General features: G+C 45.7%; 1 protein-coding gene across 4 annotated transcripts in view; it reads right to left on the reverse strand.

Annotated features, from left to right (window-relative positions):
* Positions 1 to 4,082: 4,082 nt before the first annotated feature.
* Positions 4,083 to 23,485, reverse strand: part of POLD3 (DNA polymerase delta 3, accessory subunit) — a 49,590-nt gene continuing 30,187 nt past the window's right edge. For all 4 annotated transcript variants that reach the window (XM_075061832.1, XM_075061833.1, XM_075061831.1 and 1 more), the window contains 3 exons: positions 18,319 to 18,413; positions 18,007 to 18,085; positions 4,083 to 4,243 (listed from right to left, as the gene is read on the reverse strand). In XM_075061832.1, the coding sequence (XP_074917933.1) occupies positions 4,110 to 4,243; positions 18,007 to 18,085; positions 18,319 to 18,413 (308 nt within the window). In that variant the 3' untranslated portion in view covers positions 4,083 to 4,109. The remainder of the gene's footprint in view (positions 4,244 to 18,006; positions 18,086 to 18,318; positions 18,414 to 23,485) is intronic.

Consider the following 23,485-nt stretch of genomic DNA (forward strand, 5'->3'; position numbering starts at 1 on the left):
TCAGTAACTGTTGACAAAGACTGAATCTGAACTGTTACCCTGGTACAGAAAGGTTCTACATCCCAATCCGAATCCCACCCACTCCCACGACAGCATTGCTAGGGCAACTGTTTCCATCAATGCTTACAAAAAGCATGATACACAGATGGTCTGATTTTCCAAGCTTTTAAGTGTGACACTGCACCCCATATTCTTCACAGTGATATGACATGATTAGGACATAATCATAATGCAAAATAAGTCCTGTGCAGCATCACTGAAAAGGTTATGGTTTGTTGAATATGATTATCCTATTTGTATGCATGCATCATTTTTGTATCTGAAGTTATGAATATTTACTATGTATCTATATTTCCAATGTAGTTACACCTGGGTAATGCCCACTAGAAAAGATGGTTTCATTCTAGACAGTGCTTGGGAAGGACCTATTCAGGGTAATGGACTATTAGAAAAACAATAGGCCTTATCTCCTACCTGGGAAGTCTTCCTGAGGATGCTACAGACTTGTAACTTAGGGGCAGAAAGCTGTTGCATATTCCTCTCCACACCAAGGAAGGGGGCAAATTTTATGAACTTACACTGTACAGTTCTCTGTGCAGCGCAAGATGGTATAATTTTGGGTTTATACTCCAGAGGGGATATGTGCCTGAGGAGCTGGTTGTTGCCCTAGCTGTCGCCTTCATATGCAGGGCTTGGCCAAAGTGCCTGCATGTAACTACAACTGGGTGTGTCCCTACCTGTATGTATGCTGGTGAAAGTGCAGGCTGAAGCCTGGAGGGCTTTGCAGCTTGTCACAGCAGTACAGTGTAAGAGGGAGCCCAGCCTGGTGGGTCGGGAGGAGGGGGGGGCTCAGTGGTACCCCAGTTCCAGGTGGCACCCTAGGGAGAACCCATCATACTGAGCATCTGAAGATCCACTGACTGTTGTGATGATGTCTGTATGTACACCTAGATAGATAGAACTTGGTCCTTCTCAAATTCAGATGAAGAGCTCGTTCTTTTTACAAAATACATCTCTGAAAGTTATTACAAGCTAGGGAGACACACAAATTAAACATAGGTGGTTGTTCCTTTCTATAGAGAGGGTAACAGCAGACGTTTCAAAGCAGTACTGGAAAGAGTTCATTTAGTAACCAACAAATCATTGAACCCAGATGAGATTTACTTACTGGGATTTCCCCCATTTCACTGCCATCACAGTGTTTAACCATCATAGAATATCAGGGTTGGAAGGGACCTCAGGAGGTATCTAGTCCCACCCCCCTGCTCAAAGCAGGACCAACCCCAACTAAATCTGCCCAGGCAAGGATTTGTGAAGCCTGACCTTAAAAACCTCTAAGGAAGGAGATTCCATCACCTCCCTAGGTAACCCATTCCAGTGCTTCACAACCCTCCTAGTGAAAAAGTTTTTCCTAATATTCAACTTAACTCTCTGCCACTGCAACTTGAGACCATTACTCCTTGTTCTATCAAAAGCTGTGCTTCTCAGTGCAGCAGTTTGGGAGCTGAACTTGTTCGTGAAGACAGAGGTAAATAAAGCATTGAGTATATGAGCTTTTTCCGCATCCTCTGTCACTAGGTTGCCTCCCTCATTCAGTAAGGGGCCCACACTTCCCTTGACTTTCTTCTCGTTGCTAACATATCTGAAGAAAATCAGTGCACAGGCTAAGCTCCTGTCATGCCCCCAAGTCTCCGACCCCTTCACATGGACAGGAGAAGGTCCCAGGCGTCCCAGGCCCCTGGCAATGACTGTGCAGCTGGGGACACCTCCCTTGGGCCAAGGGGGGCCCTCCTCTGGCAGGGTATTGCTCACAATCCCCACTGGAGGGTTGCATCCCCACAGCTGAGAGAGTATCTCAGTGCCAATCAGCAGAGATGGAGAGACCCCTCGGGTCCCAGTAGGTGCACTGGGCAAGGAAATCAAATCTCTCCTGGAGAACACCAAGACAAATCCATTGTCAGCAGCTCCACCTGGTCACACTGCCGGGGGGGAACTACGCCTGGTGAACCCAGCCTTGTTGCAGGGGAAGCACCACTCAGTCTCCCAACTGAGAACGAAAGGGGAGACTGATCTCCTGCCCTGTGGAGATTCAGACACATCCCACCGCAGATGGAGAAAGCCCCGGATCTCATTAACAAGCCCTCCTGGCCCACATAGCTGCCCTTCCTTCCTAACCCCCTTCCAAACCATTCCACTTTCTCCTTGCCTCCTGCGCCGGGCCAGCTCCAGGGTTTTTGCCACCCCAAGCGTCGGGAAAAAAAAAGCCGCAATCTCAATCAGTTCTACTGCCTCCGCCTCACTCTTCGGCGACAATTCGGCTGCAGGTCCTTTCCTCTGAGAGGAGAGAGAGATTTAAAGCATTGTCCAGATCCCCTACTGGACTCTCAATTGTTACCGGAGTTAATAGTTCCAGCTGTATTGTTATATATGTATCCTTTGTTCTGTAAAGTCTTGGATTGCTTGTATAGCTGGAAGTTTTGCCATGCGATTGAATACCATGAACCTGCTTTATTCAGATTTATACAAGCTATATGGGAAATCAGAAGGAAGCACAACTCTCCAAGAACATCAGTACACACAAGAAGGTAAGTGTTTAAGGGGTTTTATTATTAACATTATCTTAGAATATACTTCAGCTATGCCAGAAAAATAGAAACATTGAAGTGGTATTTTTCTGGGAAAGATACAAAGTTCATTGTAAGATTAAACCAAGGCTTCTATCTTTTCCAGTGGCGGCCCTCTATCATTAACATGTCCGAAACATGCCAAACCTTACTCAGCTGTAGCACCATTAGTGTAGATGTTCCCTAGCTCAACAGAAAGGGGTTTTCTGTCCTGTGCACAATCCACCATCCTGACTGTGCTAGTTAGGTGTGACTGAAGAATCTCCCATCAACACAGCTGCATTTATACGTGGATTAGGTCATCTTAACCACGGTGCCCCGGGTGTGAATTTTTCACCCCCTGAGCAACATAGCGAGGTCCATCTAAATTTTAGCTGTAGCAAAGAGCTCAGACAACCAAAATCTTTAGTCTCTTTTGACAATTTGGCTCCAATACTTTGCACATCATCTTCACAGGCTGTTGGTTCCTTGGGACCAGTATTTTGCTATGGCACGTTTCCTTAGACATTAGACTTGTAAAAAAACATTTGTACATGCACGTGCCCCATTAGACTTTAATAAATAAAGCCAACAAAAGAGAAGGTGCATACTTCATGTCCTGGCTATGATCAGGCAGGTACACTGCCCTTTCATCAGGACAACCCACTCACTTCCACCCTTCGAGTGAATAACCCACCCACTTGTAGAGCTGAGCACACAGTTCCTTCCCAGTGGCCGGCCAGGCTTGGGCTTTCCCAGGTCCTATTCAACTGCGTGGGAGCCTTAATGTTTTTGCAAGAGTGACGGAGCACAAGCAGTGTCATGGTCTATAATTAGGCATCCAAGCACTTTACAGAGGACGTACTTAAGGAAGAAATGGTTGAGGGATTTTATATTTAGTACTTTGTCCAACAAAGATTATATAAGGCAGAGAGAAAACTATTTACCAGTCTTGGGGAGAAATCAAATTCATTTCATACAGTTATAGCTGCAGCAGATGTTCATTATTTGTATGTGTGCCTGTTACAGTAAGGTTTCTCCAACATGAACGTTCAAACGACAAAAAAAAATTTCAAATGATTCCACTAATGGATTAGTTTCTTATTTCGTCCACTACTCCTGGACTGGCCTTAGTACCAACAGGTCGAGAGCCATGCTTAAATTTAAAATATCATGTAAACAGTTAACTGATCTCCAGGTGCTCCTCTAGCGCTTCCTCTTAGCTGTGGCTTTCTACATGGCCTAGCACAGAAACAGAAGTACAACGATAATAGATACAATTAAGTTTTCTGATGCAAACTGTGCGGAGAGCTTACTTCCACGTAAGGTAGATATTTCCCACCAGGGGAGCCCATCTGTTTGTTCTCCTCCAAAGCCAAAAGCTACTGAGAGGAGTGATATTTCCAAGCTGCCAGGGATCGTGGGGAAGATTCATCTCATTTCTTCTGGAAGAAGCCCATGATGGAGATTGTTGTTGGCTTTGCTGGCTGTGGCTGCCCCTTTCCTTCAGACCCTTCCGATCCTCCTGGGTTCTTTCTTCACAGCTGCCGTGGACTGATTGTGTGCAGCTGGCAACTTGGACTTGAAGAATTCCTCTTCACCATCTGTACAGGATTCGCTTTCGTAAACCTTTTCAGTTACTGGAAGAGAACGTGCAGAGTGGTTAAGCCTTTGCTCATAACAGCTGCAACCAACCAAGCAGTATATTCAGGGAATCAGTGAGGTTATGAGAGGCCACAAAACAAGGACAGTTTAAATTAATAGCATCCTGGCTCTGCAGTTTTCAGGTATGCAAGTGGGAACAATTGGGAGAATCTGCCTCAGTTCAGTGTATGAATCTGCCTCGGTTCAGCGTAGGGGCAGGGGGGGAGGATAGCTCAGTGATTTGAGCATTGGCCTGCTAAACCCAGGGTTGTGAGTTCAATCCTTGAGGGGGGTGTTTGGGAACGGGGTAAAAAATCTGGGGATTGATCCTGCTTTGAGCAGGGGGTTGGACTAGATGATTCTCCTGAGGTCCTTCCAACCCTGATATTCTATGAATTCTGGTTGATGCTACAAAGCTGTTATAAAATTGTTGCTCAGGAATGCCTCTTTGGTACATTCACATCCACAGTTGCTGAACACGATGGCAATATGTACCCCCTACCAGACCAGGGACAATGGAGAGGAGTTAAGATTAAATGTGCTCTGACCAAACTGTAGGGCATGGGAAGTAGGAGAAGCTACTTCTTCCAACTTGTCTAATGGAGAAATACCCAGACAGGGGGCAAAGAGACAGGTGACAGCAGGGTTAAAAAAAGACAACAGGAGGACAGGAGAGTCTGGGCAGGTTGGTTTTGGAGAGCACTACACTTTAACCCAGGGACCAGCCACAGTCAGAGAAAGCCGTGGGGCGAAAAGACTGTGATTCAGAACAGAAGTCACAGACGCAGGAAGTATCCTGGACACCCCCCGAGGACTGTGCCCAAGCCAAAAGAACTCTCTGGAGTGGGGAGGAGCCTGAAGCAGGCAAACGCATAGTAGCACATTTGTTATTTTGTACAGGTCCTGTGTATGAGGTAAACTAGAAGCAGGGCCGGCTTTAGGAAGTGCGGGGCCCAATTCAAACAATTTCAATGGGCCCGCAGGGATGACTTAAAAAACAAACAAAACCCCACCATGTAAAAGACACTTGGGGCTGTACTCACCGGGCAGTGCTCCAACGTCTCACGCACCTTCGGCAGCAGGTCCTTCACTCCGCTCCAGGTCTTTGGCGCCACCGAAGGCCCCGCTGCCAAAGTGCTGCAGAAGACCCAGAGCGAGCGAAGGACCTCCGCCAAAAGTGCCGCTGAGACCAAAGTGTTGCCAGGTTGAGTAAAATAAAAGAGTCCCTCTAGCCAGGGAAGGGATCTCACTGGTGCAGGGCCCTCTTAGGCCAGGCAGGCCTGATCAGGGGAATTGGTGAATAGGCCTAAAGCTGCCCTGACTAGAAGGTCTCACACGTTTGGTGGTATTCTGGGAAATGCAAGAGCTGCTGGGGAGGCTTGGGGAGATGACTCGGTTTCAAAAGTCCAGTCGCCTAGTCCTAGAGTCTACACTGCCAAAAAGGGAGTCAGGCCCAAGATCTGCCCCTGGAGCGTGTGGCTTGGAAGAGACCCAAAGCCCAGCTACACTCTACCGTAGCCCCAGCGAATTAAGAGGCCGTGGATTCAACATTTGGATCCCTCACAGCATCTACGTGAGTGTCAAATGCCAGCAAGCAGAGGCCCAAACAAAAGAACTAGCTGGATAGCTCCGTTGACACACGTAACAATACCTAGCTCTTATGCAGCACTCTTCACCCACTGATCCCAAAACACTTAGAGGCAGCAAAGTACATTGTCCCCATTTTACAGATGGGGAAATGGAGGCAGAGGTGGAAATGACTTGTCCAAGTTCTCTCAGCAGATCACAGAGCTGGGAATAAAACCCAGGTCTCCTGAGTCCTGCCCAGTGCTCTTATTACTGGGCTAGACTGCCTCTCTTCACATTTAAGATGAACAGAGTGAGGCTACATATGTGAAAGATGGCAGTTTAACAGCCGTGGAGGATTGTCCTCTCTCTACTCAGGGCTTACACATCACTGCCCAACCCTTGGCATCTGAGAGCATAGTAAGCACAGAGTGGGCCCCCACCCACGTGCTTCAGCCCTGTTGGGTGTAGACTGCATTCCTGGCAGCGGCGCCACTTCTCCGGCGCCAGTGAGTGCCCCCAGTCCTGCCCTTTCCCCGTCCTAACTCCATCCCTCCTGCCTGGATTGGATCTTCCCCAATCCCGCCCAGCCCCACCTCTTCCCCCCAGCATGCAGTGTTTCCCTCTTCCCCCTTCCTCCCTGCCCTGCAAATGAGCTGTGTTGCAGCGCAAGGGCTGGAGGGAGGAGCAGGATGAGGCGGTGCACTCTCGGCAGAGGCGAGTTGGAGCAGGAGGGCAGGGCGGGCCACAGAGAGCTGCCGGTGGATGCTCAGCACCCACCAATTTTTTCTGTGGGTGCTCCGGGGCCAGACACCACAGAATCGGCGCCTATGCTTCTGGTGAGTGCAGTTCAGTTGCCAAATCTTCTCACTGCATGGACTCTACAACATGGAGGGTGCCAAGTACACTGAGATTTTTGCAATAAGGACAATTGTCTGCTAGGGACTAATTCACCAATTCATTCACACAGAACAACACAGACCAGTAACGACTTTCAGTAACTGTTGACAAGACTGAATCTGAACTGTTACCCTGGTACAGAAAGGTTCTACAACCCAATCCGAATCCCACCCACTCCACGACAGCATTGCTAGGGCAACTGTTTCCATCAATGCTTACAAAAAGCATGATACACAGATGGCTGATTTTCCAAGCTTTTAAGTGTGACACTGCACCCATATTCTTCACAGTGATATGACATGATAGGACATAATCAAATGCAAAATAAGTCCTGTGCAGCATCACTGAAAAGGTTATGGTTTGTTGAATATGATTATCCTATTTGTATGCATGCATCATTTTTGTATCTGAAGTTTATGAATATTTACTATGTATCTATATTTCCAATGTAGTTACACCTGGTAATGCCCACTAGAAAAGATGTTTCATTCTAGACAGTGCTTGGGAAGGACCTATTCAGGGTAATGGACTATTAGAAAAACATAGGCCTTATCTCCTACCTGGAAGTCTTCCTGAGGATGCTACAGACTTGTAACTTAGGGGCAGAAAGCTGTTGCATATTCCTCTCCACACCAAGGAAGGGGCAAATTTTATGAACTTACACTGTACAGTTCTCTGTGCAGCGCAAGATGGTATAATTTTGGGTTTATACTCCAGAGGGGATATGTGCCTGAGGAGCTGGTGTGCCCTAGCTGTCGCCTCATATGCAGGGCTTGGCAAAGTGCCTGCATGTAACTACACTGGGTGTGTCCCTACCTGTATGTATGCTGGTGAAAGTGCAGGCTGAAGCCTGGAGGCTTTGCAGCTTGCACAGCAGTACAGTGTAAGAGGAGCCCAGCCTGGTGGGTCGGAGGAGGGGGGCTCAGTGGTACCCCAGTTCCAGGTGGCACCCTGGGGAGAACCATCATACTGAGCATCTGAAGATCCACTGACTGTTGTGATGATGTCTGTATGTACACCTAGATAGATAGAACTTGGTCCTTCTCAAATTCAGATGAAGAGCTCGTTCTTTTTACAAATACATCTCGAAAGTTATTACAAGCTAGGGAGACACACAAATTAAACATAGGTGGTTGTTCCTTTCTATAGAGAGGGTAACAGCAGCGTTTCAAAGCAGTACTGGAAAGAGTTCATTTAGTAACCAACAAATCATTGAACCGTGAGATTTACTTACTGGGATTTCCCCCATTTCACTGCCATCACAGTGTTTAACCATCATAGATATCAGGGTTGGAAGGGACTCAGAGGTATCTAGTCCACCCCCTGCTCAAAGCAGGACCAACCCCCAACTAAATCATCCAGCCAGGCTTTGTCAAGCCTGACCTTAAAAACCTCTAAGGAAGGAGATTCCACCACCTCCCAGGTAACATTCCAGGCTTCACCACCTCCTAGTGAAAAAGTTGTTCCTATACCAACCTAAACCTCCCCACTGCAACTTGAACATTACTCCTTGTTCTGTCACCTGCTACCACTGAGAACAGTCTAGGTTCATTCTCTTTGGAACCCCTTTCAGGTAGTTGAAAGCAGCTATCAAATCCCCTCTCATTCTTCTCTTCTGCAGACTAAACAATCCCAGTCCCCTCAGCCTCTCTCATAAGTCATGTGCTCCACGCCCCTGATCATTTTTTGTTGCCTCCACTGGACTCCTTCAATTTTCCACATCCATCTTGTAGTTTGAGCCCAGAACTGGCACAGTACTCCAGATGAGGCCTCACCAATGTTGAATAGAGGGGAATGATCATTCCTCGATCTGCTGGCAACACCCTACTTATACAGCCCAAAATGCTGTTAGCCTTTCTGGCAACAAGGGCAACTGTTGACTCATATCCAGATTCTTGCCCACTGTAACCCCACTGTTTCTGCAGAACTGCTGCCTAACCATTCGGTCCTAGTCTGTCGTCATGCATGTGACTTCTTCCTAGATTGTGCGAGACTGTCAGTTTTGACACTTGCTCTGTTTGCCATCTATTCTGGCAGTCCTCTGATGATCCATTCCTATCCTACAGTATCCATCTATCTACCCTTCCTCCCACTTTAGGTGTCATCAGCAAACTTGCTGAAGATGCAGTCCACCCATCCTCCAGATCATTAATGAAGATATTGGACAAAACCGGCCCGGACTGACCTTGGGGCACTACCGCTTGATACTGGTTGCCAACTAGACATGGAGCCATTTATCACTACCCATTGAGCCTGACAGCTAGCCAGCTTTCTATCCACCTTATAGTCCATTCATCCGCCCATATTCTTTAACTTGCAGATGAGATACTGTGGGAGATGGTATAAAAAGCTTTGCTATAGTCAAGGAATAACACATCCACTGCTTCCCCTTCATCCACAGAGCCAGTTATCTCCTCATAGAAGCAATTAGGTTAGTCAGGCCTGATTTGTCCTTTAGTGAATCCATGTTGACCTGTTCCTGATCACTTTCCTCTCCTCTAAGTGCTTCAGAATTGATTCCTTGACGACCTGCTCCATGATTTTTTCCAGGGACTGAGGTGAGCTGACTGGCCTATAGTTCCCCGGATCCTTCTCCTCCCTTTAAGGATGGGCACTACATTAGCCTTTTCCAAGCCATCATGGACATCCCCCAATCGCCATGTATTTTCAAAGATAATGGCCAATGGCTCCGCAATCACATCGCAACTCTTAGCACCTCAGATGCAGTGCATTCAGCCCCATGGACTTGTGCTCGTCTAGCTTTTCTAAGCAGTCCTGAACCACTTCTCTCTCCACAGAGGGCTGGTCACCTCCCCCATACTGTGCTGCCCAGTGCAGCAGACTGGGAGCTGACCTTGTCTTGTTCTCGTGAACACAGAGGCAAGAAAGCACTGAGTACATTAGCTGTTTCACATCCTCTGTCACTAGGTTGTCTCCCTCATTCAGTAAGGGGCACCACACTTTTCCTTAACTTCTTTGTTAACATACCGAAGAACCCTTCTTGTTACTCTTAACGTCTCTTGCTAGCTGCAACTCCAAGTGTGATTTGGCCTTCCTGATTTCACTCCTGCATGCCTGAGCAATATTTTTATACCTGGTCATTTGTCCAAACTTCCACTTCTTGTAAGCTTCTTTTTTGTGTTTAAGATCAGCAAGGATTTCACTGTTAAACCAAGCTGGTCACCTGCCATATTTACTATTCTTTCTACACATTGGGATGGTTTGTTCCAGCAACCTCAATAAGGATTCTTTAAAATACAGCCAGCTCTCCTGGAGGGTTTAGCTCTCTGAAACAATGCTTACTAAAATGGATCTGCAGTCAACTCCACTGATGCCACCATCAACATCCACAAGTAAACACACTGATCCACCAGCTTCCAATGCAGCATTCTGGTATGTTTCTAGTAAACCATTTTTTTCCTTTAGCAACTCTTCTTTTTTTTTTTTTTTTTGCAGGTGTCTGAACTTCACTTCTGGAAAACTGGCTTTTAGTTGTACCAACTAAATCAAATGAGGTCTTCTACACAATTCGGAGAAACCATTTAGCACCAGTCCCTGTGGTACTAAACCCTGCTCCTCTGTGTGATTAGTCAGTCAAATAGAGATTCGAAACACAAGCCAGTTTCTCTTTATAATCAATTAGCTTTTCAGCAAGCAGCCTAAAGAGGCCGTTACTCCTGGCTGACACATTCCCCACCTTTGCTCTTAGCATGAATTATCCTCGGAGGTTAAACCATCCTATCTGTGTGCAATCATTTATTGAGGGTTTCCATTAGGCCCAAGCTGTAAGAGACTGTCTGTATGATAGAGAATCTAGCATTTAGCTGAATGTTTTTCTTTGCTAGGCTGTCTTGCATTTTTGTAGTAGCTAGCGCACATTTCAAATGCTGCTTTTCCATGGTAAACAGGGACCAGGCCCAATACCTGGTGGAGTTTACTCAATCTGAAAGCATCCCACTGTGATGTTAGCAATCAATATCATAAGAAGTAGAGTTAACTAACACTTGGTCCACATACAGTTTTTGAACTAGTAACACTCTCTTGGTTAGGGGTGTAATTATTAATCAACAAAAGAAGTTATAGTAGTAACAACCCCTTGTGTGGACACAGTTATAATGGTGTCCAGGTATTATACCAGTATAAGCGACTCTCCTTCCTTTCTGGGATGCAGGTTTCATATACACAGGAAAAAAAAATATTTTTTTGTATAACTTGAAGTGTGAATTTAAACCAGTATAGTTATACCAATAGACCACCATGTAGACATTCTTATTCCAGCATAAAAGTGCCTTTATTCCGTTTAACTTGTGTCACTTGGAAAGGCGTTTAAGCTAAACCTAAAATAAAGCCACTCTTATGCTGGAGTAAGAGTGTCCCCACGGGGGATTAGAACTGTATAACTACAGCGTACACCTGTTAAAACATTCCCCATACAGTCAAGCCCTAAGCCATATGAGCAGAAGTACCTTTATAACAGTATAATTGCATCCACACTGGGGTGGTCATGGTGGTGGGAGGGGGTTTGCAGAACTTCAGCTATGTCAGCATGGTTAAAAAACTGCACATTTGTCATTAGACAAGTCTTTAGATTAAGGACCTGATCCCAAGAGATGGTGAGCACCCACAATTCCCACTGACTTCAATTAGGTACAGCAGGTACTTAGCACCTCTCAGGGCTAAGCCCTAGAGTATTTGATTTGCTTTACAATCACCGGTTTCCAGTTGCAGTAGATCTTGAGCAAGTGGCACTAAAATCATGGAGACACTCAAGGGAGGGTATATAGCAGGATGATATTCCGAAGAGGAGGTTACTCACCTTGTGCAGTAACTGATGTTCTTCGAGATGAGTGTCCCTGTGGATCCTCCACTCTAGGTGTTGGTGCGCCCCTGCGCCTTTGATCGGAGATTTCTGCAGCAGTACTCGTAGCGGCCACGCATGCTCAGAGCCTGGCCTCCACTCTGAGTATACCTCTAGTGAGCATGCGCGGCCGGTTCCCTCAGTTCCTTCTCTACAATGGAGGCTACCCCAACTCTGAAGTAGAGGGGAGGAGAGTGGGTAGTGGAGCACCCACAGGGACACTCATCCCGAAGAACGTCAGTTACTGCACAAGGTGAGTAACCTCCTCTTCTTCGAGTAAGATGGTCCCTGTGTGCACTACTAGGTGATCGAAGCAGTGTATCTCAGAGTGGGACTTCGGTCTGCAGGATGCGTAGATATACTCCTGCCTAATGCAGTAGTCAGAGAGAGGCCCTGATAAGGGCATGTGTTTGACAACTGTGTGTGGAGACAAATGGCTGCCATACAATGTCAGACAAATGGTACTTTATGTAGAAGCACAGAGGTAAATACAGATTGTGGATGTGTTCTGATCAATGCTGAGTTGTTTCAACATTTTATCTGATACGAACGTATGCAATTGGAATCCATTCGAAAGTCTCTGGTGAGATAGCATGCCGTTATGGAGGTCCGTGATGTGAGACAAGGTTAGGAGAGTTTTCTGAAGGGTTGCTTCTTCCAAGAAAGGGATAAGGCGGCACATCAGTGTGGCATTTGTGGTTTCGGAAGAGTTTGTAGATGTATTGGTCATTGATGTGAAATGAAGCGTGAACTTTTGGAAGAGGAATTTTGGGGTAGACGTTGGAGAGTAACTTGTCCTTGAAGAGAGCGTATATTGGTGGATCCTGCCAATAGGGCTACTATCTCGCTGCCCATCTATGGAGGTAATTGGCCACCAAAAGGCTGTTTTCATCGAGAGTCAAGAGGAGCGGGGCTAAGGGCTCAAAGAGTGATGGTTAACAGACATACTATTGAAATCCTGTGGAAGGGAGGTGGTAAATGTCTGAGATATAGGTTTGAGTACGTCAAGGAAAGCTTGATGGATGAGCGAGACCGATGGTATTGTCACTGTACCTGAAGGTTGTATGGCAGCTAAGTGATGATGAGTGAAGAAAGCCGGATTGCTTATTCATATTAGTCAGTATGCATGAAGATGCCGACGTAGTGACAGTGTTTAGTTGAGCCCATTTGGGAAGTCATTTCCACTTTCGAGATCTAGGTGGTACGAGGGATGTGTCTGCTGAGAAGTACTCTGAACTTTGTCGGAACAGTTTCTAGTTCTTGTTGGGGACACATGCATTTACACTTTGAGCATGAAGCATGGGATTGGTTGAAGAAGCATCTGTGTTGCTGTGATAAGGTTCGGGTAGAGGCGGCGAATCGGTGGTTTTAACTGATTCTAGTGAGAAGAACCAATGTTGGTCTCACCGAGTGCGATCAAGTCACCCTGCAAGATTCCGTTCGTACTTTATAGGACCTGTTGAGCAATGGGTATTGGGGAAATGCATAAGCTAATCCGCCATATATCATGAATGCGTCTCCGAGAGCGTTTCCCAGTCCTGCCCTGGAGAGAAATCGAGCATTTGTGTTTTTCCGCAGTATAGCGAGATTCTATGTCGAGGTCGACCCCAAGTTCAAATATGTTGTAAATGATGTCCCTGTTATCTCCTTTCGTGCTCCGAAGGAACGTGGCTAACTACTCACAGCTGGTGTTCATCACCCCTGGGAGATAAGCAGCTGATCTGCGATGTGGGTGCGCAAAGCACCCGAATCCATGTTTTTGGCCTCTAGAGCAAAGAGAAGTGGAACGAGCCTCCTTGTTTGTCTTACGTAGAACATCAGCAAATGTGGTCTGTCATTATGCTAACATCTCTATTCTTGATTGTGGAAGGATACCAGCGGCAGCTTCGCTATAGCTCAAGGTTCTAGAACTTTATGTCAGGGGTCTGAATGAACCAGCCCATGGACTGTTTGGTGGAGATGGCCCCACTGTGAGGATTGTAATTAGCGGGGGTTATAGAGAAGAAACCAGGCAGGGTTGTTAGGGGACTGTTCACATTTAAGAGTCTTTGACTCCGTACATATGGCCATTGTTTGCTTGTGATGCGTTTTGGTTGAATAAAACCATGCCCCAGCTTGGAAGCACTCACTGTTAAGACAGGTTTGGACACAAAGCAGAGGACATTGTGGCCTAGTTTGGAGCAGTCTCGCAGTATCGGGCTGTTGCAAAGTCTTTGTACCAGCAGTTTATGGTATTGAAATCGGTCGAGGGAGAGATGCGTTCAGTTTGGAGTCTAAGCTGTCCATAAAACTCACGGTGCTGTGGTAGACTCTATGTGGATTTTGTTTTTATTTGCAACTCAGAGATTGAAGCACTCGATAGGTGATTTATTAGGGGGAGGCACTCATCAAAGTGGAGGCCATTCAGGAGCATTCACGACGTATAGGGAAATCTATGACTCCTTTTTTCCCTGAGGTAGCAAGTGACTACTGCTAGGAGCGTGAGAAACTCGAGGGGCATTGGAAAGGCTTGAATGGTTTTCAGCCCCCCTACAAAAGCCACTTTCAACATTCACTACCACCTGAACTACAACTTTTGCTTCATTACCCTGGCTCAATGATTTTCACAACTACAGGTTCTACCATCCGCCCTTGCTCCGGCTGGATTAATGTCGTAGAATAACATACTTAACTTTTTCTTTTGACAAATTTGTTGAGCCTCTTGAGGTCGAGATCGGTCACCATTCCTCAGTTTTTTTGTTAGAATCAGGGAAGTAAAACCCTTTCACCTTGTGGCATTCGGGCACAGTTCAATAGCCCCAGGTGAAGGAGCATTCTGTACTTGTTCTGGTGTGGATTGGAGGATAGTCCTGAAGAGACGGGGGGGTGGTGGGTGGGAGTAAGAGAGGAGAGAGAATAAGATACCTTTAGTGATGACCTCTAAACTGTCAGGGTGGAACCCGCTCAGGTATTGGCTGAATCCAAGAGCTGCTTGAAGAAGCATCGGTGATATGAATGCCTCGAAACAAAGCTGTTAAGCTGTTGTTATTTGTAGTCTGGGAGGTGTTCAATAAGTCCATGAACTTGTTATCTTCTATGCGTCTACTTGCCAAGATTGTGGTATAATTGCAATTCAAATTGTAAGTGAAGAGGCATTACACTTGCGACCTAGCAGGGTCTAAGCATGTCCTTCCTTGTTGGGGGTCGCGGGAGAATACTGTGTTTGTTCCTTTGAGGCTGTCATCACTACCAGTGAGTTCGGGCGCAGGATTGTCAGAAAAGGATTCAGAGCCCTGTAGAGGAAAGGAAGTATTTACGCGCTGTTTGCAGGAGGCTGAATACTGGTGTGCTGGCGCCTGCCAGATGCACTTTAGCAGTTTCCAGAAGGGCGCATAATTAGTATGCCATTCCTGGATTGATAGAAAGGGTTGCATGGATGTCCTTTAACTCATGTTGTTGGTCCAGGTATTTTCCGTCTAATTGATTCTAAGCTCACTGCAACCTTATTAAAGAGATCCTGGAATTTTGAAAAATTCAGCTGGGTGTGCATGCCACGAGAGGCATGCATGGGCGCAATATGCCATGGTGTGGACAAAGCCATAGGGGTGCCATCCAGATTAAACATCAGGACCGAGGATCTCGAGGGTGGTCTGCAGAAATTTTCCTGTGCCTGCGAGTGGACAGGACTCGAGGGATTGGAATTCTGATTTTGTATTGGAAATCAAGCCCTGTATGTCAAAGAACCTTCCTCCTCATTGGAGGAAGGCTGTTCGGGACGCCCTGAAAATCAATTGCCCCCGTAAGGGAAAGAGAGCATTTATCAAAAGGAAGGCCCAGATTGCAAAACACGGTAGAGGTGTGACACTAGGAGGTCACTTGACTGGTAAACGGCGCGCTGAGGACAGCTGAGGTGAAGCCTGACAGAATTTGGCTGTGAGGGAACCCGGCTGACCAGATCTTAAGTCTGCTCCATGCCAAGTTAGCGCTGTTAATGCTGGTGCATTATGTGATGCCGCCTATTAATAGAGTTGCAGGCCTTGTGGGGGCCTGATGGTCAGCACCCACATATCATCGCTGGTACCAATAGGTCCGATGTATCGTGCAGGAACTGAAGCCTGTCACTCGGACACCCGAGCCGCGCACTGGCCGCTGAAAGAGCGGTTAACGCCGGCGGAGGGCCCGCTCGTCGAAAAGTCGCTCAGGGGGCAGCACCCGGTAAGGAGAGTGATCTGACCCACGAGAAGTTCTGTGTCTAAGGCTTCTTTTGATTTGACAGAAGTGTACCTGTTGCTCTTTGCTTTCCTTAAAGTTGGTGAGTTGTGTAAGCGGAGATGCAGGGTTGATGACCCGTAGGGATTTTTGAAGTAACAAATAAGTTTAGAGTTTTTATCTCCTGTCTTCATTGCTCTGTGCTCTTAGTTTAGTGCAGTGAGCAACATTTGGAGAATATGGGTCTCCCCTAAACATTTTGGATGCACTGTGAACTGTCCATCGCGGAGAGGGATTAGCATTCCTTACGAGGAGCACGCCGCTTCTTAAACGTCTTGAAGCCAGGCATATTTGAAGTGGCTGAGGAGAAAATTTTTTTTTTTTTTTTTTAAACAGTAGAAAAAAAGGTAGGTAACACTAAGTAACAACTAACTAACACGAAACTGTCTAACTACAAGTTATTTTAAGATGAGGAAAGAAATTCTTTAAGGAGTCTGCTGAGCTCCGTCTCAAGCCGGGAACGGTAGAGAAGGAACTGGTGGAACCGGCTGCGCATGCTCACTAGAGGTATACTCAGAGCGGTGGCCAGGCTCTGAGCATGCGTGGCCGCTACGAGTACTGCTGCAGAAATCTCCGATCAAAGGCGCAGGGGTGCACCAACACCTAGAGTGGAGCACCCACAGGGACATCTCTCAAAGAAAATCAATGAGATCGGAAGATCCAATATCTTGGCTCTGACCTAGGCAGCTATAACCCATTTTAAGAAGGTGAAAATCCCGTAATTCAAATGATACAAATATTTTATATCAGAGACGGGATGAAATGGGGACACAGCAAGTTCTGGACCACAGACTGGTGCAAATTTTTGGTACATAAAGTAGTATTTCCTTCTTACCCAATTCTTCAGCATCACAGCCCCATCTGACTCTCTCCTTGCTACTCTGAGCCTTTTCCAAGTGCACCACAAGGGCCTTATTTTCCCCTCCATAAAACTGTAGTGGATATTAATTTGTAAACCAAAGGTCTGCCTATTTCACAAGAGACCATTTAAACCCATGGTCCAGTGGGGGAAAAGGGCAAGCTTCCCAGTACTGGTACATTTGGAAAAGGCTGAACAGAAAAAGGAATGCAGAATTCTTTGCTGGAAATAAAAGCTTTAATGTTCATTATGGTAAGCTCTGGATGCAGACCTTATTAAAACACTAGCTCTGGAGCAAGGTTTTCATTTTCCTTCCAAAAGCCTTAACAGTCCTATCTGGAGTCAGGAGGGCAAAACGCTCCATCATGCAAACGCAACGAGCAATTCTCAACAAATCTGTTTCCCTCTGACAAAAACCTAATACTAGAGCCTTTAGCTACTTTTAAAACCAGTTACTTTCCTGCTGGCTTTAGCTTTCTTTAAAGGAGATATATAAAACACAGGACCTGATCCCTCTCCTGGAATAAGCCGAGCTCCCTGGATTCCATTCAAATCCACAGGGGTTGAGGACATTCAGTGTCTTGTAGAATCAGGCACACATTGTGCTTAGTATAAATAATGCTTCTGCCAGTTTTTCAAATTTAAAGAACTTTATAAACATTACCTAAATCTTACAACACTCTTGCAAGGTAGGGAAATAGGTGCCTTGCTCAGAAATCACCGAATGAATCTGTATCAGAGCTGGGTTAGAATTTAAACATTCCTAGCTCCCAGATCTGTGCTCAGACCTGCCTCCTCCCAAGGGCTAGAGAACACAGGACTGCTAGGAAGAAAGGATTTTCTTTTTAGAGTTTTAAATCCCAAACATGCTGCTTGTTGCTCTTACCCAGTTTATTTGGGGTATTCCACATTATACTGAGGGCCAGAAGCACTGGTATAATCCAGCTGCTCTGGAGCACTCAATCTGCTTTGCGTCACCAATTAATCTGAGGCATTTTTTTTTTTTTTTAAAGATATACATTTTTGAAAAGAAGGGAAAGTGCCAGTGCTGGTTATAATGGTAGGAAAGAGGGAACAAAAGAAAATATTCAAAAAGTTCTCGATTGAGAGTGAGACAGTCAGTGACAACTCCACTCCACCCTCCTCTGACAGAGGGACAGCGTGCAGGAAAATGGGGTTGGAATCCTCAGAGCTCAAGAAAAAGAATAAAGTGACACTGTGGGCCCCTTCCCTGGATAGGTTTGGTCTGTAAAACTTGCAAAAAACTCAGTGACTCTTCCGTAAAGTGAGCCCTACTTGTGGGTGCGGGAGAGAGCTGCTATTCTTACCCATGCAGCCTTCATCATCCACAAACGTTTTGGATTTCAGCACACGCTTCCGTTTCCGCTTCATCCCTCCTGTCGAAGCCTGCAGGGTATCACAAGGGACCAAGTGTTAAGGCAGCGTGCGTGTACAGAGCTCCTATGGGCATGATCACCAAGAGCCAAATGTCCATCTCATTATCAAAGTCAGGTCTGACAAACCATCCTCCCTCCCCCAGCACACCCTACAGTCCTGCTTCTGCAAACACACTGGATTTCCCCACCTGATCGAGACAAAACCACATATAAATGCAAGTTATCACCACAATGTGCCTTTACCTCAGTGGGTGCTGGTTCTAGTTCAATCTTCAGTGCAGGCTCCGGAGAAGGCAAGTGGGGTTTAGCTTCTTGAGGTGTGGGAGATACTGAAACATCTGCCAAAATAAAAAGAGCTGGACATAGTGATGGCATTTGGGACAGTGCCCCCGTATGGGCTTGCACCATTTCCTGTGGCATTTGTTAAGTACATTTAGCCCTTCCCTGTAAAGTTGCTATCTTATTAAAGTCACGGAAAGATGTTCCAAGTTGCATGCCTAAAGTCAGGCATCGGAATCCATGTTTAGGCCCCAAGTAACTGGCTAAATTGTCAAAGGTGCTGCAGACCCCCAGTTCTCAATGGCTGGAATGGGGGAGGTGCATGCTCAGCACCTTTACAAAAAAAAAAAAAAAAAAAACAGCATAAACTTCAGGCCCCCACTGGAAATTTTTAGAGATCAGTTACCAGCCTATATATTTTCAATCACTGACAGACCCCTCACAGTGGAGCAAAGCAATTTCGGCTAGAGGACTAGGAGACTCTAAAAATCCTCAACTCAGTGAGCAACCTCACTAAGTCATAAATTCTGTCTCTACCTCATGGTAAAATGGAATGTGAACACTTACCTCACACGGGTACTATGAATCTCAAACAACTAAATGCACTATAGCGCTAAAATCCTTGATTAAAGAAACTATAGGGGCAAATGAGCTATCATTCATCAAATGAGCTCACCAAAAAGGACAAATCCCCTCACCCACCCCCATTCATAATGGCTAGGTTAAGAATATTTCATCTGTTGGTACAATTGTTCCGTTATATTATGCAGTAAGATGGGTGGGACGGACCTAGCATGGCGCAAGCTTGCAAAATGCAATGGAACAAAAAACCTGATGGCTGTGCACCATCTGGATCTGTGGAGAGCAACAGCAGCACTGGTGCTTCCCATAACTTGCCCAGACAAAGCCTAACAAGGGTTTGTAGTCATTAAGAGATCTGGGTCATCTCCCTGGGTTCGCAGAGGAGAGAGGTGTAAGGGTCGTGTGTTCAGTGCACGGGCATGTGGGGAGAAGTGCTGTAATCACTCAAGAGGCACCATTCTGACTACTGACGGCTTAAGAAGAGGTTCTCTTCACCCCAGGTTGGAAAGTTCCTGCGAACTGAGGCTCAACCTGGGAAGAGCTAATAACTGGCGGAAAACCTCCTTCTCCACTATTGCTTTATAAGAACAATGGAAGTGTTGGATGGGCGGTGGAGGGGCACAGTTCTGGTGGACCTCCACCGACTCCTTCTCTGCTGGATGTACAGCACATGCATACTAATAGCTGATCTGTAACACAGCCATTAGGTCAGTGTAGAGTTCTGACTGTGGCCAGGCGTTGGTCGAACTGACGCTTCATAGGGAATGCCAGGGCTCAAGTGAAAACAGTTGGGCTGCCAAATCGCTAAATAATAAATTACATCTTCAAACCAGGACTCATCTCAAACCACTCCAAGCGACTGAGACACAGAGAAACACAGCACAACACGACATGATCACATGACTCCGTATTAAACTTGTGCAACAAGTGATAGTGCAGGGTTGCAACCAAACAGAAAACTAAGTGACAAAGTGGGAACTTTCTTTAAGTTGCCTGAATACTGTGTGTTCCCCAGAATGCCTCCTGTGTGTTGCACAAGTATCAAGGTGGTGGACAAGGTGTGATCTGGGCAGAATACCCCTCGAGGCAGGTCTGACACTGCTGTATAAGCGCCCTGGCTCAGTCAAGAGCTGGACACTGTAAATCCTGGCAACTGATGGCCAGGGGCCAATCGCCTGCAAGGACTGGCTGAAGGAATTGAGACCAAAGAGAAGACGCCCACGGGAAAGAACAAGAGAGGTGGGCAATTGCGACGTGATTTGGATGAGGAGGCTTGTGAGCTGTCAGTCATCTGTTGGGACTCGGGGGATCAGGCGTGCCTTCACTCTCCACCTCCAGCTATGGACTTTTGCTGAACCTTTCCCATACCTGTCCTCGTCGCTTACAAACTGTTGAATATGCTGGTATTCAGTGACTAATAACCCTTCTGTTTACAACTGTGGCGAATCACTGCTGACTGGGGAGCTGGTGTGCAGGCTTTAAGGGGCCGTAAGGCTTCCCCAGGTGCCTATTCAGGTGGACTCGTGCAGATAGAACCACGCGTAAAACACTTGTCCTGACGCTCTGAGCGAATGAGGCAAAGAGCTCCCGCTAGTGTGGTGCGCCCACGGATGCCACCCTAACAGGGGGTCTATACTGAGTGTCTTTCCGAGCGGTTCCGAGCACCAAGCCTCTTCACCTGTGACACCGAACAACTGATCTTTTCTGGCAGGGCTACCTGCTAGATAGACAAAGAATCGCTACTGTACTTTCCCAGGTAAGAGCTGCAGCAGATTTCAAAATTCTCCTCATTTGCGATTATCTGAAAGTAACTACAGTCTGGAAAACTCCTTTGCAAGGCTTGAGAAGACTTCACGAAGACTAGCCAAGACCTAAACTAGTAGCGTAAGAACACATAATGGGCAAGAACCAAAGGTCATTTAGCCCAACGTGCCTGTCTTCTGACCAGTGCGCCAATGGGTATCCAGAGGGAATGAACAGACGGTAATCATCAAGTGATCCGATCTCATCACCCATTCCCATTTCTGGCAACAGGAGCAGGGACACCAATCCCTGCCCCCCGGACTATAGGCCCTTGAGGACCTGTCCTCCATGAAATTATCAAGCTCTTTTTAACCTGTTAGTCTTGCCCTCACCACATCTTGGCAATAGTTCCAGACTGACTGCGCATATGTGGAAGAAATACTCCTTGGTTATTAAACCTGCTGCCTATTAATTGTATTTGGTGCCCTAGTTCTTGGTTATACGGAGGGAGTAAATAACACTTCCATATTACTCTCCCGCACAGAGATTTAAGACCTTCATTTCCCACTTAGGTTCGCTTTTCCATTGAAGTCCCAGTCTTATTAATCTCTCCTCATGATGCAGCCCGGTTCCATACCCTAACATTTTGTGTTGCCCTTTTCTGAACCTTTTCTATTCCAATATAACTTTTTGAGACAGGGAACCACATCTGCATGCAGTATTCACAGATGTGGGCGTACCATGGATTATATAGAGACAATAAGAATTTTCTGTCATCTTATCTATCCCTTTTTTAATGAATCCAACATTCTGTTCACTTTTTTGATGACCAGTTACACATTAAATGTGGATTTCAGAGAAAACTATCATCAATGATCCAGATCTCTCTCGAGGTCCGCTAACTTTGACCTCCGAATTTTATATGTATAGTTGGGATTATGTTTTCCAGCGTGCATTACTTTGCATTTATTAACATTGACTTTTATCTGCCATTTGTTGCCCAGTTTTGAGAGATCCCTTTGTAGCTCTTCCTAGAATGCTTTGGATTTAACTATCTTGAGTAGTTTTAGATCATTCGCAAAATTTGCCACATCACTGTTTACCCCTTTTTCCAGATCATTTATGAATATGCTGAATTGGACTGGTCCCAGAACAGACCCTTGGGGGACACCCCTATTTACCTCTCTCCATTCTGAAAACTGACCATTTATTCTTACCCTTTGTTTCCTAACTTTTAATCAGTTACTAAACCATGAGAGGAACTTCCCTCTTATCCCATAACAGCTTACTTTGCTTAAGAGCCTTTGGTGAGGAACCTTGTCAAAGGCTTTCTGAAAATACAAGTACACTATATTCACTGGATCCCCCTTGTTCACATGCTTGTTGATCCCTTCAAACAATTCTAGTAGATTGGTGAGGCATGATTTCCCTTTACAAAAACCATGTTGACTCTTCCCTGACAAATTATGTTCAATATATGCCTAAACAATTCTGTTCTTTACCGTAGTTTCAACCAGTTTAGTCGGTACTTAAGGCAGGTTTGCTGGCCTCTAATTGCTGGGATCACCTCTGAAGCCCTTTTTAAAAATGGCTTCACATATTAGCTATCCTCCACTCCTCTGTACAGAAGCTGATTTAAATGATAGGTTACAAACCACAGTTAGTAGTTCTGCAGTTTCACATTTGAGTTACTTCAGAACTCTTGGGTGAATACCATCTGATCCTAGTAACTTATTACTGTTTAATTTATCAATTTGTTCCAAAACCTCCTCTAATGATACCTCAATCTGGGACAGTTACTCAGATTTGTCACCTAAAAAGAATGGCTCAGGTTTGGGAATCTCCTTCACATTCTCAGCTGTGAAGATCAATGCAAAGAATTCATTTAGTTTCTACGCAACGGCCTTATTGTCCTTGAGTGCTCCTTTAGCATCTCAATCGTCCAGTGGTCCCACTGGTTGTTTAGCAGGCTTCCTGCTTCTGATATACTTAAAAAATGTTTTGCTATTATTTTTTTAGTCTGTGGCTAGCTGTTCTTCACATTCTCTTTTGGCCTTCCTAATTATATTTTTACACTTCACTTGACAGAGTTTATGCTCCTTTCTATTTTCCTCACTAAGATTTAACTTCTACTTTTTAAAAGATGCCTTGTTGCCTCTCACTGCTTCTTTTACTTTGTTGTTTAGCCACGGTGGCACCTTTTTTTGGTTCTCTTAGTATGTTTTTTAATTTGGGGTATACATTTAAATTGAGCCTCTATGATGGTGTCTTTTAAAAGTTTCCATGCAGCTTCCAGGGATTTCACTTTTGGCACTGTACCCTTTAATTTCTGTTTAACTAAACTCCTCACTTTTGTGTAGTCCCCCTTTCTGAATTTAAATGTGATACTGTTGGGCTGCTTTGGTGTTTTCCCTGCCACAGGGAGGTTTAATTTAATTATATTATGGTCACTATTACCAAGCAGTCAAGCTATAGTCACCTCTTGGATCAGATCCTGTGCTCCACTTAGTACTAAATGAAGAATTGCCTCTCCTCTTCTGGGTTTCAGGACTATCTGCTCCAAGAAGCAGTTATTTAAGATGTGAAGAAACTTTATCTCAGCATCCCATCCTAAGGTGACATGTACCTAGTCACTATGAGATAATAAAAATGGGGGATTTCAGCTGTGTTTATCATCTGTATAACCTCTCTAATCTCCCGGAGCATTCTGCAATCATTATCACCATCCTGGTCAGGCGGTCGGTAGTATAGCCATACTGCTAAATTCTTCCTATTCAAGCATGGAATTGCTATTCATCAAGATTCA

The sequence above is a fragment of the Chelonoidis abingdonii genome, chromosome 1 (assembly GCF_003597395.2).
Source record: "Chelonoidis abingdonii isolate Lonesome George chromosome 1, CheloAbing_2.0, whole genome shotgun sequence".
In the NCBI taxonomy this organism is placed as follows: Eukaryota; Metazoa; Chordata; order Testudines; family Testudinidae; genus Chelonoidis; species Chelonoidis abingdonii.